We start from the raw sequence: 15,114 nt of genomic DNA on the forward strand, positions 1-15,114 counted from the left end.
AGAAAGGGCATCTGCCATGCTGAGGCTTGAGTAGGCAGTTCTATGCTCACAGTGTAAACAAAGTGGCAGGGAAGCTCGAACTGGGTGGAGCTCACTGCAGCCCAGCAAGGCCTACTGCCTCTCTAGATTCCACCTGTGGGGCAGGGCGTATCTGAACAAAAAGCAGCAGACAGCTTCTCCAGACTTAAACAGCCCTGCCTGACAGCTTTGAAGAGAACAGTGGTTCTCCCAGCATGGCATTCGAGCTCCGATAACGGACAGATTGCCTCCTCAAGTGGGTCCCTGACCCCCATGTAGCCTGACTGGGAGACACCTCCCAGGAGGGACCGAAAGACACCTCACACAGGCGGGTGCCCCTGTGGGACGAAACTTTCAGAGAAAGGATCAGGCAGTAATATTTGCTGTTCTGCAGCCTCTGCTGGTGATACCCAGGCAAACAGGGTCTGCAGTGGACCTCCAGCAAACTCCCTACAGACCTGCAGCTAAGGGGCTGGTCTGTCAGAAGGAAAACTAACAAACAGAAAGGAATAGCATCAACATCAACGAAAAGGACATCCACACCAAAACCCCATTTGTAGGTCACCAACATCAAAAACCAAAGGCAGATAAAACCTTATCTTTGTGGGGTTTTATCTACCCAGCCAGAGCAGAAAGGTTGAAAATTCCAAAAGCCAGAACGCTGTTTCTCCTCCAAAGGGACACAACTCTTCATCAACAAGGGAGCAAAACTGGATGGAGAATGAGTCTGACAAGGTGACAGAAGCAGACTTCAGAAGGTCAGTGACAACAAACTTCTCCAGGCTAAAGCAGCATGTTCTAACCCACTGTAAGGAAGCAAAAAACTTTGAAAAAAGGCTAGACGAATGGCTAAATAGAATAACCAGTGTAGAGAGGACCTTAAATGACCTGATGGAGCTGAAAACCACAGTACGAGAACTTCGTGAAGCATACACAAGCTTCAATAGCTGATTCGATCAAGCAGATGAAAGGGTATCAGTGACTGAAGATCACATTAATGAAATAAAGCGAGAAGACAAGATTAGAGAAAAAAGAGTGAAAACAAATGAACAAAGCCTCCAAGAAATATAGGACTACGTTAACAGACCAAATCTACGTTTGATTGATGTACCTGAAAGTGATGGGGAGAATGGAACCAAGTTAGAAAACACTCTTCAGGATATTATCCAGGAGAACTTCCCCAACCTAGCAAGGCAGGCCAACATTCAAATTCAGGAAATACGGAGACCACCACAAAGATACTCCTCAAGAAGAGCAACTCCAAGACACATAATTGTCAGATTCACCAAGGTTGAAATGAAGGAAAAAATGTTAAGGGCAGCCAGAGAACAAGGTCAGATTACCCACAAAGGGAAGCCCATCAGACTAACAGCGGATCTCTCAGCAGAAACCCTACAGGCCAGAAGAGAGTGGGGACCAATATTCAACATTCTTAAAGAAAAGAATTTTCAACCCAGAATTTCATATCCAGCCAAACTAAGCTTCATAAGTGAAGGAGAAATAAAATCCTTTACAGACAAGCAAATGCTGAGAGATTTTGTTACCACCAGGCCTGCCTTACAAGAGCTCCTGAAGGAAGCACTAAACATGGAAAGAAACGACTGGTACCAGCCACTGCAAAAATGTGCCAAATTGTAACGACCATTGACGCTATGAAGAAACTGCATCAATTAATGGGCAAAATAACCAGTAGTATCATAATGACAGGATCAAATTAACACATAGCAATATTAACCTTAAATGTAAATGGGCTAAATGCCCCAATTAAAAGACAGAGACTGACAAATTGGACAGAGTCAAGACCCATCAATGTGCTGTACTCAGGAGACCCACGTCACGTGCAAAGACACACACAGGCTCAAAATAAAGGGATGGAGGAAGATCTACCAAGCAAACAGAACAAAAAAAAAAAAAAAAAAAGCAAGCAGGGGTTGCAATCCTGGTCTCTGATAAAACAGACTTTCAACCAACAAAGATAAAAAGAGACAAAGAAAGCCATTACATAATGGTAAAGGGATCAATGCAACAAGAAGAGCTAACTATCCTAAATATATACACACCCAATACAGGAGCACCCAGATTCATAAAGAAAGTTCTTACAGACCTACAAAGAGACTTACACTCCCACACAATAATAACGTGAGACTTTAACACCCCACTGTCAATATTAGATCAACGACACAGAAAATTAACAAGGATATCCAGGACTTGAACTCAGCTCTGGACCAAGTGGACTTAACAGTCATCTACAGAACTCTCCACCCCAAATCAACAGAATATACATTCTTCTCAGCACTACATCGCACTTATTCTAAAATTGACCACATAATTGGAAGTAAAACACTCCTCAGCAAATGTAAAAGAATAGAAATCACAACAAACTGTCTCTCAGACCACAGTGAAATCAAATTAGAACTTATCGGGGGGAAAAAAAAGTAAACAGTGGTTAATTCTGAATAGTGGGGTTTCTTGTGATTTCTGTGTATACTTTTCTGTATTTTCTAAATTTCTGTAATGAAAATAGACTACATAATCAGAAAAAAAATATGAGGGAGATGCTCTGTAACAGCTTATAGAAAGTTCTATTTATGATTCAGATATAAATTACTGACCATGGCTTCTCAGAACCTTGAAATAATGTGCAAAAATACCAGACATTTTTACCTCTTCTTTAATACCCTGAGTATTCTAATAAAAGAACAAGTACACAGGCCAGGCATGGTGGCTCATGCTTGTAACCTAAGTGGTTTGGGAAGCTGAGGCGGGCATGGGGGAACTACCTGAGTCCAGCAGTTTGAGGTTATTGTCCACTGTACTCTAGCCTGGGTGACAAACAGAGACCCTGTCTCTAAAAAGTATGTAATATCTTACCTACTAATCACTAAGAATTATATAAATGCATTCTTTTGACAAAAGAAAATCACTGGTTCTTTGACTTCAAAAGGGCTTTTAAAGATCAATGAGTCCAATGGTGTCCACAGATAGCCACTCACTAGAATCTCCAGAAGCACTTAAAAAACACAGCTTTCCAGATCTCACTACCAGGGATGCTAGACTCACTAATTTAGTGAGTTTGGGTTGGGGCCTAGGCACCTGCATTTCTAAAATGTTCCAGGGTCTGTGCAGCAGGGCTGAGAACCACTTCAAGACCTAGGATCACATAGCTAATTGGTGGCAGTATAATGATGAGATGTCAGGTCAGTGCTCCATGGAAGCAAGCCTACACCATACACTTAAAATTACCACCATAACATTACCACTGTAACAGTAGATACAGCATCGTTATTGAGTGCTTACTGCGTGCTATACAGTGTGCAAAGGGTTTTACATGCATCATTTTCAGGTTATTCCTACAAGAATCCTGTAACAGAAAGTCTGTTTTTAGAGAAGAAGAAACTGAGCTCAAAGTCTTGCCCAAAGTCACTTGGCAAGTATGTAATGGAACCAGAATTCAAACCCTTATTTTGTCCAAGGGTCATGTTATTAACCTATTCATTATTATGGACTATTACTAACCTATTACGCTGCCTCCTAATTTCTGATGACCTATAATATGGGTCAGCAAACTGATCTATGAGCTGGTCATCCGTATTTGTAAGTAAAATTTTATTGGAACAGCGATACCCATTTGACTTTGGCTACTTTTGTGCTATGATAGCAGAGGTGAGTAGCTGTGACAGAGACTGTATGTCCAATAAAGCCTAAAATAGTCACTATTTGGGCCTTTATAAAGAAAGTTTGCTGATTCCTGATCTATAAGATGATGAATACAGAGGAAAGATGTAAATTGTTTCCCTTAAAATTCTATTTGAATGAAAACTATGTAAGAGTTAAGATGCCTCCATAGAGTGGTCTCTGAATTCCTTGACACAGTTTTTCCTTCCTTATGCCCCTGATAGTTGAGTACAATGCATATTAAAGTAACAACATTAACATCATAAGATTTCCTTTTTCCCAAGATAAATGTTTAGGTGTTGAAAACAGTGAGAATGTCAAAAGAGCAAAAGGACCCGTTTTAAGTACGTGAATGACAGAAAGGACCATTCTGCTTCTTTTAGTTTTATCTACTATCCTCATTGCACCATAATTCACCACAAAGAACGATGTTTTAAATCTGTATAACATATATACATATCATTGATAAATGAGTATGTATGCCAAGAAATAGGGTGTACCACAAATATACTAAATGATCTAACTTTTAAATTTTCATCAAAAAAAGTATTTTTTTTTTAGAGACAGCATTTCTGTGTGAGCCAGGCTAGAGCGCAGTGGCATGATCACGGCTCACTACAGCCTCAAACTTCTGAACTCAAGCAATCTTCCTGCCTTACCCTCCCAAGTAGCTGGGACTACGGGCGTTTGCCACCATGCCCCGCTGGTTTTTATAACTTTTTGTAGAGATAGAATCTAGCTATGTAGCCCAGGCTGGTCTTGAACTTCTGGTCTCAAGTGATCCTCCTGCCTTAGCCACCCAAAGTGCTGGGATTATAGGCATGAGCCACTGTGCCTGGCCTAACTCATCTAATTTTAATGTAGAACTGGAAGAAAAATTTGAAGGAAAAATCTGGAAATCACTTGAAACTAATGTACTATGTGTCTGTATTCACACTTCAAAGCAAGGTCAAGTCCATTTTCTAGAAAACTCCATGACATCATTCTGTCTAGAATACTTCCTTTTTCATACTTTTCTCAAATTACTATTTAAATGTTTGTTAAAAACAAACATTTTTTGAGAAGGACCGATGGTAAATATTCTCAGCTTTGGTGGGCCATATAGTCTCTGTGGCAACTATTCTAGTCTGGCAATGCAGTATGAAAACAGTCACAGACAATGGGTAAATGAATGGGGCATGGTGGTGTTCTAATAAAACTTTATAAAAACAGGCAGCACCTGGGCGCAGTGGCTCACACCTGTAATCCCAGCACTTTGGGAGAACGAGGTGAGCAGATCACTGGAGGCCAGGAGTTTGAAACCAGCCTGGAAAATATGGTGAAACCCTGTCTCTACTAAAAATACAAAAATTAGCCAGGCATGGCGCCTGCCTGTTATCCCAGCCACTTGGGAGGCTGAGACTGCAGTGAGCCAAGATCACACCATGGCATTCCAGCCTGGGTGACAGCGAGACCCTGTCTTAAAATACACATGTGCACGCACACACACACACACACACACACACACACAAATAAAATAATAAAAACAAAAATAGGCAGTGAGCTGGGTAGGCCCATGGGCCATAATTTGTAGACCCCTTGTTTAACTAAATCAGTCTTACCATATATTTAGCCCTTATATTAATATACAGTTATGAGCCCATAATAACATTCTGGTCAATGAAGGACTACATATATGACAGTGCTCTTATTATATTGGAGCTAAAAAATGTCTACTATCTGGTAATGTAGCTGTGGTAAGGCTGCAGCACATTAGTCATGTAATACATTGTTTGTACAGGTGCTGATATAAACAAACATACTGTGCTGCCAGTTGTATAAAAGCATGCAATGAAGTACAGTACACACTATAGCAAGTCCTCAATGTCATTGATCAGTTCTTGGAAACTGCAACTTCATGCAAAATGACATACAATAAAACCAGTCTTATCATAGGTTAATTGATATAAATAAGAGGTAAGTTCCTAGAGTACATTTCTGGTGATGAAATACCACCAAACTTCTAAATAAAGACCAAAATACACTTCTAATATTAAACAATGAAATAAATGTGAACTATTCATACATTTAAGAAAGACTCATAAAAATAAGTAAGATTATTATTTACCCAATTATTCCAGTTCAGGGTCAGTGGGAGGCTGGAGCCTAGCCCAGCAGCTCAGGGAGCAAGGCAGAAACTACCCTGGACAGGATGCCATTTCATTGCAGGGCACACTCTCACACACACCCACACTCTCTCATACTGGGACAATTTAGACACATTAATCAACCTAATGCACATTTTCGGGGTGAAGGAAGAAACTGGAGTACTCAGAGAAAACCCACATGAGGAGACGTGGGAAGAATGTGCAAACTCTACAATGAAAGAGGCTCCAGCTAGGAATTAATTTTTTTTCTCATCATTTCACAAAATGATGTTTTTTGAGGACCTGCTGTACTTGATAATAATAACTAGTTATGTTATTGGTTTATTTATACTATACTATACTATACTATACTATACTATACTATACTATACTTTTTATAATTAGGGTATACTTCTAACTTAAAAAAAAAGTTGGCTGGGTGCGGTGGCCCACGTCTGTAATCCCAGCACTTTGGGAGGCCAAGGCAAGCAGATCACTGGAGGTCAGGAGTTCGAGACCAGCCTGGCCAACGTGGCGAAATTCCATCTCTACTAAAAATACAAAAATTCACCGGGCGTGGTGGCAGGCACCTGTAGTCCCAGCTACTCTGGAGGCTGAGGCAAGAGAACTGCTTGAACCCGCGAGGCGGAGGCTGCAGTGAGCTGAGATTGTGCCACTGCACTCCAGCCTGGGTGACAAGAGCGAGACTGCATCTCAAAAAAACAACAAAAAAAGAAAAGGTTAACTGTAAGACCTGAAGGCAGGTCCTTTAGGAGGTATTCCAGAAGAGGGCTTTGTTACCATAGGAGATGACAGCTTCCTGCATGTTACTGCCTGTGAAGATGTTCAGTGGGACAAGATGTGGAGGTGGAAGACAGTGATATTAATGATCTTGACCTTGTGGAGGCCTAGGCTAACATGTGTGTTTGTGTCTTAGTTTTTAACAAAAAAGTTTGAAAAGTAAAAAAAAAAATTTAAATAGAAAAAAGCTTACAAAGGCCGGGTACGGTCGCTCATGCCTGTAATCCCAGCATTTTGGGAGGCTGAGGTAGGCAGATCACTTGTGGTCAGGAGTTCCAGACTTGCCCGGCCAACATGGTGAAACCCCATCTCTACTAAAACTACAAAAATTAGCCTGGAGTGGTGAGGGGTACCTGTAATCCCAGCTACTTGGGAGGCTGAGGCAGGAGAATCATTTGAACCCAGGAGGCGGGGGTTGCAGTGATCTGAGATGATGCCACTGCATTCCAGCCTGGGTGACAGAGCAAGACTCCATCTCAAAACAAAAAAAAAACCAAAAAACCAAAAAAAGCTTACAAAAGAACTTAAAGAAAATATTTTTGTATAGCTATATAATGTGTTTGTGTTTTAAGCTATCACTACAAGAGTCAAAAAGTTAAAAATAATGTAAAAGTTTTTAAAGTAAAAGACAAACAGTAAGCTAAGGTTAATTTACTATCGAAGAGAAATATGTTTTAATAAATGAAATATAGCCTAAATGTGCAGTGTCTGTAAAGTCTACAATAGTGTACAGAAATGTCCTAGGCCTTCACATTCACTCACCACCTGCTCATTGAATCACCCAGAGCAATTTCGAGTCTTGCAAGCTCTATTCAAGATAAGTGCCCTATACAGGTGTACCATTTTTTATCTTTTATTTTTACTGTGCCTTTTAGGTGTTTAGATACATAAATTCTTACCATTGTGTTACAATTGCCTATAGCACTCAGTTCAGTAACATGGTATACAGGTACACAGCCTAGGAACAGGTTAGGTTTGTGAAAGTATACTGTATGTTTGCACAATGATGAAATTGCCTAGCAATGCATTTCTTAGAATATATCCCGTTGTTAAGTGACACCTGACCATATTCAAATACTAATTGATAAAATCTAAATGTCCGTAACACACAATTTAACTTCTTTTAGCTATTTTACCTTCTACTTGTCTAACAGACTAAGCAACTTGAGCGAAGAGATATAATTATATTTTATATATAGTCCCTCAAATGGTGCAGTATGAAGGAAAACATAATTTTGAAATCAAACCTTCATATACTTCTCTTTTATAGGGATGATATGGTGATTGAGACAACATACACAAAAATCCTAACACGATATCTAGAACATAGCTGGCAGTTAATAAATGCATGACACCCAACTTCTCAAGTATTTTTACCTATGGAAAATGAGTAAAATTTAAAACCTGGATGCTAACAAATACCTTGTTCTGCCTCTAGATGAAACCTTGATGTCTTTTTGGGAGGATTCATCATCAGACTTCATGTCATCTGATGAAGGAGGTTCATGAAGGTTTTCATCCTTTTCTTTGTTTTCAGTCTTGATTTCTGTTGTAACAACAGTTCCAGACTGACTCTGCAAGCCACCTAACAAAGAGGCAAAGGAAAGATAAAAGACGAGACGCATTTATGAATTAGAGCTAAGACAATAAAAAGCTTTCTAGCTGGTGAACATCCTTAGCAGTTACAGGGTTAGGATGGAGGTTTGAAGATGTAGGAAAGTATACTATTTAGAGCTGAAAAGAATATGTCCACATCCTTGTGCTTTTTAACAGCATTTATATTTAAAAGAACAAGTCTGACCCCTATGACCAGTCTAATGCTCACTTTCAGGCACTATTTAACAAAAGAACAAGGATGAGAAACAATGGATTTTAGAAACTAACTTCTAAGATGCTGCAGAGGTAAAGGACATAAGCTTAACATCTTCCTGGATACACAATAAAATAGGCATCACGGTTAAATGTAACTGGGAGAACTTTATTTTGGTGATCTTATTTGCACTTTTAAGTGCTCTATCTTCACACTTATTTGTAAGCTCTATTGGAGCAGTGATCAAGTTTGTTTTTTATCGAAACTGTATGTCTCTTCAATCAAACGATAATCTCTAAAACAACAGCTTCCATCATTCAGAGCTCTCAGTATAGTCAGAAATATCTGTCACTGCCTCTAGGGACCATGAAGACACATTCATGAGGGAAAATGTCTGAGGAAGAGGGACATGACAGAACAGGAAGAGGTAAAAGATAACTGGTAAATACTGAACAATAGTCTATACGTGGATCTATTCACCAATAAGTATCTGTAATTGTCAACCTAGGTGGGCCAGTTGGAACCCTAAATATCTGCTCTCCACAGTACTATCTGGAATTCCCTCACCTAAATGACTTTTGATTCACAGATGTCAATCCAGCTGTGAGAAAGGTGAGAGTGTTTCAAACGATATCTCTGTCTGCATTAAATCTGAAAACCAACAATACAGTTACCTCTATAATTTTCTTGTGTTTTATGGTTCAGGTCTGTGCTTGAAGTAGTGACTGTACTAGACAGGACTGAATGATTGCCATTGAGACTGACAGAGTCTTCCCGATGAGTTCCAACCTAAAGTTAAAGAAAATCCACAAAAACCCAAAAATAAAAAAATGATCAAGATAGTTCAGGGGCAATAACTGTCCAAATTATTCTACTTGGTTTAATAGAGAAAACAGTATCACTCATCTGATTTCAGCAACTTTTTCTGGATGTCATTACTCTGGTTTTTGGGGAGAATTTCAAAATATTAATACTTCACAGTAGTACTGCTTTTAAATCAAAAGAACACATACCGTTTTTTAAAAATGAAACTTCTAATTTGTAAATTTTAAATCCCACAGAGGTGTTTGTGAGAAACAAATGAGCTGATAAAGCATTCTATAAGTCACAATGCACTACACATCATAGGGTCTATTAATAATCCTATATAATCAGTCGGAAAATCTATTTCATATAATACCTAAATACATTAAAGTATGCATGAACTGGCATTGAACAAAATACTTCTACATTCCAAGCAATAGTAGTATTTATCTAAGTTTGCCCCTCTATCATATATAGTATCTTATTTTTTCTCTGTCTCCCTTCAAAATTTTTGAAAGAGCAACAAAAGCAATACAAAATTAAAAGAATTTAGGCCGGGCACGGTGGCTCACACCTGTAATCCCAGCACTTTGAGAGGCAGAGGCAGGCGGATCACAAGGTTAGGAAATCAAGACCATCCTAGCTAACATGGTGAAACCTTATCTCTACTAAAAATACAAAAAATTAGCTGCGCATGGTAGCAGGTGCCTGTAGTCTCAGCTACTTGGGAGGCTGAGGCAGGAGGATGGTGTGAACCCGGGAGGCGGAGCTTGCAGTGAGCAAGATCGCGCCACTGAACTCCAGCCTGGGCAACAGAGCAAGACTCTGTCTCAAAAACAAAACAAAACGAACAAACAAACAAAAAAACAAACAACAACAACAACAAAAGAACTAAACAAAAGTTGTGCATTGCTAGGCAGCAAAATTGGCATGTATTTTTATTTTCAGCTTTAATCAAACTTATATGAGTCACAGTTAACCTGAAATAGAAAAGCTAAAGCATGCAAACACCATCAAACAGTCAGCTATTGCAATATTAATATACATAGAAAAACTTGTTACAGATGAAGTTTTTATTAGAATAGTAGCAGACGTGTCAACTAGAAGATTAAGTTTTTAATTAAATAGGTTTATTGCCTGGAGTTATACATGAGAACCACTGTTTTTCAATAAATCCTTCAATCCTAGTAAACTGCCAAGCTTTGAATCCCTCTTGAGTAATTAATATAGCTTTTATCTTCCATGACTTTGTATGATTTTACCCTAAGAGGAACAAATACCCCTATGCGAGTTTATCCTTTGGTTTTTCTGTGAGCTAAACAAAAGGAACCAAAGCAAAATTTTAGGTAATACAGGTCATTTGGTAGTAGATCTAATTAGAATAGATTCGTTCTTCCACCACACTTTCTTAGAAATGTTTGTGTTTTACACTTATTCTCATCTTTATTTTTAAGAAGCCCATTTAGTGGATTTTAAAATTTAATTCAATAGTTACTTTTAAAACGATTTTAGGATTGGTCACTGCTGAGCACTATTTGTATCACTACTCCCTTAGGTAATAATCATGCATCCATTACACCCTTTTCCTAAACCACACAATTTCACCATGTATTGGAATCACAAAATCTTAAAGCTGGGAAGGGACCACAGAAACTATGGCAGACTTCCATCCCACTTCCCACTTTCAGAAAGTTTCAGTATTTAGTTGTTCCCCTAAAAAACTTGAGAAGAATCTGAAGTACTCAACCTAACAATCAGTAAAGAAATGGACTGTGAAAATTGTATTTAAGAGAGCAAATTATTTTTAAAATGTTTCAAGAAATTCTGTTTCAAGGGTATCATGGTCTTGTTTATTCTTAACGAACGAGGGTGCTTTCTTACTATGAAGTACTCAGTGATCTAAGAGGAAAGGAAGTTCAAAATCCCATTTTATAAAAATAGATATGGGCAAACACAATATATGGCTGCAAATTCTTTGGAACCTTGGAAGATAAGGCCTACTCTAAAGATTAAATACATCTAGGAGAATTTTGATGGGCTGGGGAAATAATTGTAAGTTAAAGTAAAAGCTGAGGTGTATTTGTATTTATAATAATGTGGACTTGAAACTTCGATGATCCCTGGCAATATGTGCTAATTCTGTTTTTACATAACATTTTGAACTATCACACCAAGTAATTTAAAAGGAAATAGCCTTCTAAAATTTAAATTTTAAACATATGTATACTTAGTGTATGTTACACATGTGAAACATTTTATAGCTATGTAAGGCAATACTACTGACAGTAACAAATTGAATTTTCACTTATCTAAGTGATGATACATCTGCTGAATTCTGATTTCCTTTTACTTCAGTATAAATAATTCTTTGATTTTTTAAAAACTCAACTGTTAAAAAAATGTCTGATCATTATCTAAATAATAAATCTTAGAAATTTTACTTTTCCCTTAAGGAAAATCAGAAAGGGTGCTAGATTTGTTTTGCAACAGAAACACCAGCAAATATTTTTACACTATAGAATAATACAAACTAAGTATTTTCTCACATGAACTTAAACATAGTTTACAAAAGAAAAAATTTAACTGGCACACACAGCAAAAATATAAGCCTTTAAAAAAAAGGCCTCAGACTAGAAGAAGGCTTGAAGTCTGGAGTTTTTCATGTTAATGAAGTTAGCAGGAACTTTTTCTTTGTAACTTGATTCCCCTTGCAAATGGCCCTCATATATTTTCTGGAGAATTTGACTTTCACAGTTCTTATAGTTCTCTTTAACCCTTGCTCTCCTGGGCTCCCAAGTCTTCCCTTTAATCTGCAGCTCCACATTCAAATGGCTCTGTCTGCACATACAACAGGTGTATAAACAGTTCTTTGTCTGAGCCTAGAGCCTGTGGGGCCAGCCAGATAGGACTCAGTTTAATTGTTCACCTCGTTAGCATACAGCTGACAGGCTGCGGCTGTTGGGGGAGTAGCAGGGCAAGGCAAACCCCAAGGCCTGTTACCCTCTATGTTTCAATGATTATGAAGAGCTCCAGTTCAGAATAAAAGGCCCATGCCATTAAATGACACCATCCTGCATACTCAATCTTCGCCATCTATGTATGGCCTTACTTTTCTGGGAGCACCCAACAATGGACTTGTTTCCATTTAATTTGGCCAATGGCTTTAGCACTCACAATGGAAAAATGTTAAATCGAATTAGTTGATTAATAAGAGGTCTTGTGAATTAAGGGACAAACGGAAAAACAGTATGAATTCCTCTTGATTTTGAATTCTATTCTCATAATTTGTTCAATTTGTACTATTCACTGAACACTAATGATTTAAATTAATCACTATTAATTTACAGATTGGTTAAAGGATCTTTATATACTGCCTACTCCAAGATTTTGATTTATCTGAAGAGAGGTTTTACTAGAAACTTGGTAGTATTACATTTGTTATGGTTCCTTTTAAATATTTCCATAAATGTATCACCTCTACGTTTTTCAAATTTAAAAAAAGTTGCCATTTTGAACAATTGTGAATTTTAAAATGTTACCAAAAGCCTTAAAAAGCACTATAATGTAGTCTTAATAAAAATAAAAATTTTAAAAATTGCCCATTTAGGAAAAATTACTTGGAAAGAGTAAAAGAGTGGTTAAAAGTAAAATCCTTCTACTCAGTTGAAACATAGACACACAACTTCTACTGTATTACAAACCCCTTTACTAAAATTAAATACTGTCCAAATGGAAGATTAAAATGATTTCAAATTTATTTTGATAAATGACAAAAATGCCAAGATAATTTTGAATAAAATATTACCCTATTTGCCTATCAGTCTTTACTTAGTCTTAAGTCTCCTGTAACTAAGAAACATATAGTTTCTCTAACTGCTTTAAAATTTAGAAAACAGATATGATTTATATTTTTAAATGATTGTATAAGGCAGACTTACATTTTATAATTTAACATTATTTACTATGCTCTCATACAAGAATATGTCACTTCTTCAACCACCACTTAACAACAAAAAACCCAAGCAATACCAGAAACTAAGAGAAATGCCTGGATTAAATTTTATCAGGACTTGTAACAATGAAATCAAAAGATCTCACAGATAAAATTTTATCCTATGTCATGAATAATAAACTGTTTTAGATCTGCATCAAGTTTCCATTAGTACAAAATGCTTCGAATTTCATTTAGTTTTGGTTTGAAGTTACTGTGATTGAGAAATAACAGTACTTTTCATTAAAGAGAAAGGTACTTCGATGGAGTTATCTTGTTGGGCCGAGGTACTTAGGTATTACAGCCATAAATCGATGGGATGTACACAAACTTTATACTGCAGAGAGCTCTTTGAAATGCTCAAATGAAATTCATGATTCTCTCTTTTTTTAAAATTGATACAGAATCTCACTCTGTCACTCAGGATGAAGTGTGGTAGTGTGATCATGGCTCACTGCAGCCTTGAACTCCTGGAACAAGTGATCCTCTCACCTCTTCCTCGCAAGTACCTGGGATTATAGGCATGAGCCACCACATATGGCTAAGATGAGGTCTCCCCATGTTGCCCAGGCTGGTCTTGAACTCCTAGGCTGAAGCAATAGTTCCACCTTAGCCTCCCGAAGTGCTGGGATTACAGGTGTAAGCCACCATACATTGCTAAAATTCGTGATTCCTTTTATTTTCAGTTTTCTACTAAAAAATTTTTCTTCTCAGTAGTTTATTCTAAAAGTTTAGCCTTAGCTAAATAAATGGGAACAAAACTAAAGCCAAATGCTGACATTTCAAAAGTTCTAAAAACTCTTGATTTCGTGTTTTAAAATTTAAATGACATATCAATATCAAATACTAGTGAGGACAAGGAAATGCTTGGCCACATGGTTACTGTGTCTGTGTAAACTTTACACTGCTAGCAGCCTTGATCACTGACTTGTCTGTACTGCAGATTGGGAGCTGACCTGTCTGTACCTCTATCTAATCTATCTATCATCTATCTATCTATCTATCTATCTATCTATCTATCTATCTATCTATCTATCTATCTATCTAATCTATCTAAATATATATTATACATATAAATAAATTTATATATATATATATATATATTTTTTTTTTTAAGAGACAGGGTCTCACTCTGTTGTCCAGGCTCAAGTGCAGTGGTATGATCATAGCTCACTACAGCCTCAAACTTCTGAGCTCAAGCAATCCTCTTGCCTCAGCCTCCTTCTGAGTAGCTGGGACCACTGGTGTATGGCACCATGCTCACTTAATTAAAATTTTTTTTTTTGTAGATACAGGTTCTCACTTTGTTGTCTAGGTTGGTTTCAAACTCCTGCTTCTAGCAATCCACCCAGCTTGGCCTCCCAAAGTGCTGAGATTACAGGTGTGAACTACCATGCCTGGCCTGTACCACTTTTATCCTGCCATCAACTCTTACTCTTCCACTATCAGTGTGTCTTGGCTCGCCTCAAGTATTACAATTACTTCAACAAAACTCTCAAACTACTCATGAACATAAGCCAAATGTTACAGGCTCCAAGAAAAAGAAAAACATGCTAGCCCCATTATATCTGCTGGGGTGCCAATTTATGTTATAAATCAGGAATTCCCAAGGTCTGGCCTGTAGCCAAATCTTGACCTTTGCTTTTGTAAATAAAGGAGCTTGTTTTTGTAAATAAAATTTTATTGGAATACATCCATGCCCATCTGTTTTCATATTGTCTATAGCTGCTTTCATATCATATTGTCAGAGTTAAGTAGTTGTGACAGAGACTATATAGCCTACAAAGCTGAAAATATTTACTCTCTGGCCCTTTATAGAAAAAGCATATTGAACCCTTTTCTAAATACTTGGAGGAAAAGTGATATATTTAAACCCTACAATTAGGATT

The 15,114-nt window shown here is 37.6% G+C and overlaps 1 protein-coding gene across 10 annotated transcripts in view; it reads right to left on the minus strand.

The window, feature by feature from the left end:
- LOC105489751 (transcription factor 12) overlaps positions 1–15,114 on the minus strand; it is a 366,026-nt gene that overhangs the window by 17,915 nt on the left and 332,997 nt on the right. For all 10 annotated transcript variants that reach the window (XM_011754809.3, XM_011754800.3, XM_011754791.3 and 7 more), the window contains 2 exons: positions 9,105–9,219; positions 8,043–8,205 (listed from right to left, as the gene is read on the minus strand). In XM_011754809.3, the coding sequence (XP_011753111.1) occupies positions 8,043–8,205; positions 9,105–9,219 (278 nt within the window). The remainder of the gene's footprint in view (positions 1–8,042; positions 8,206–9,104; positions 9,220–15,114) is intronic.

This window comes from Macaca nemestrina, chromosome 7 (assembly GCF_043159975.1).
Source record: "Macaca nemestrina isolate mMacNem1 chromosome 7, mMacNem.hap1, whole genome shotgun sequence".
Classification (NCBI taxonomy): Eukaryota; Metazoa; Chordata; class Mammalia; order Primates; family Cercopithecidae; genus Macaca; species Macaca nemestrina.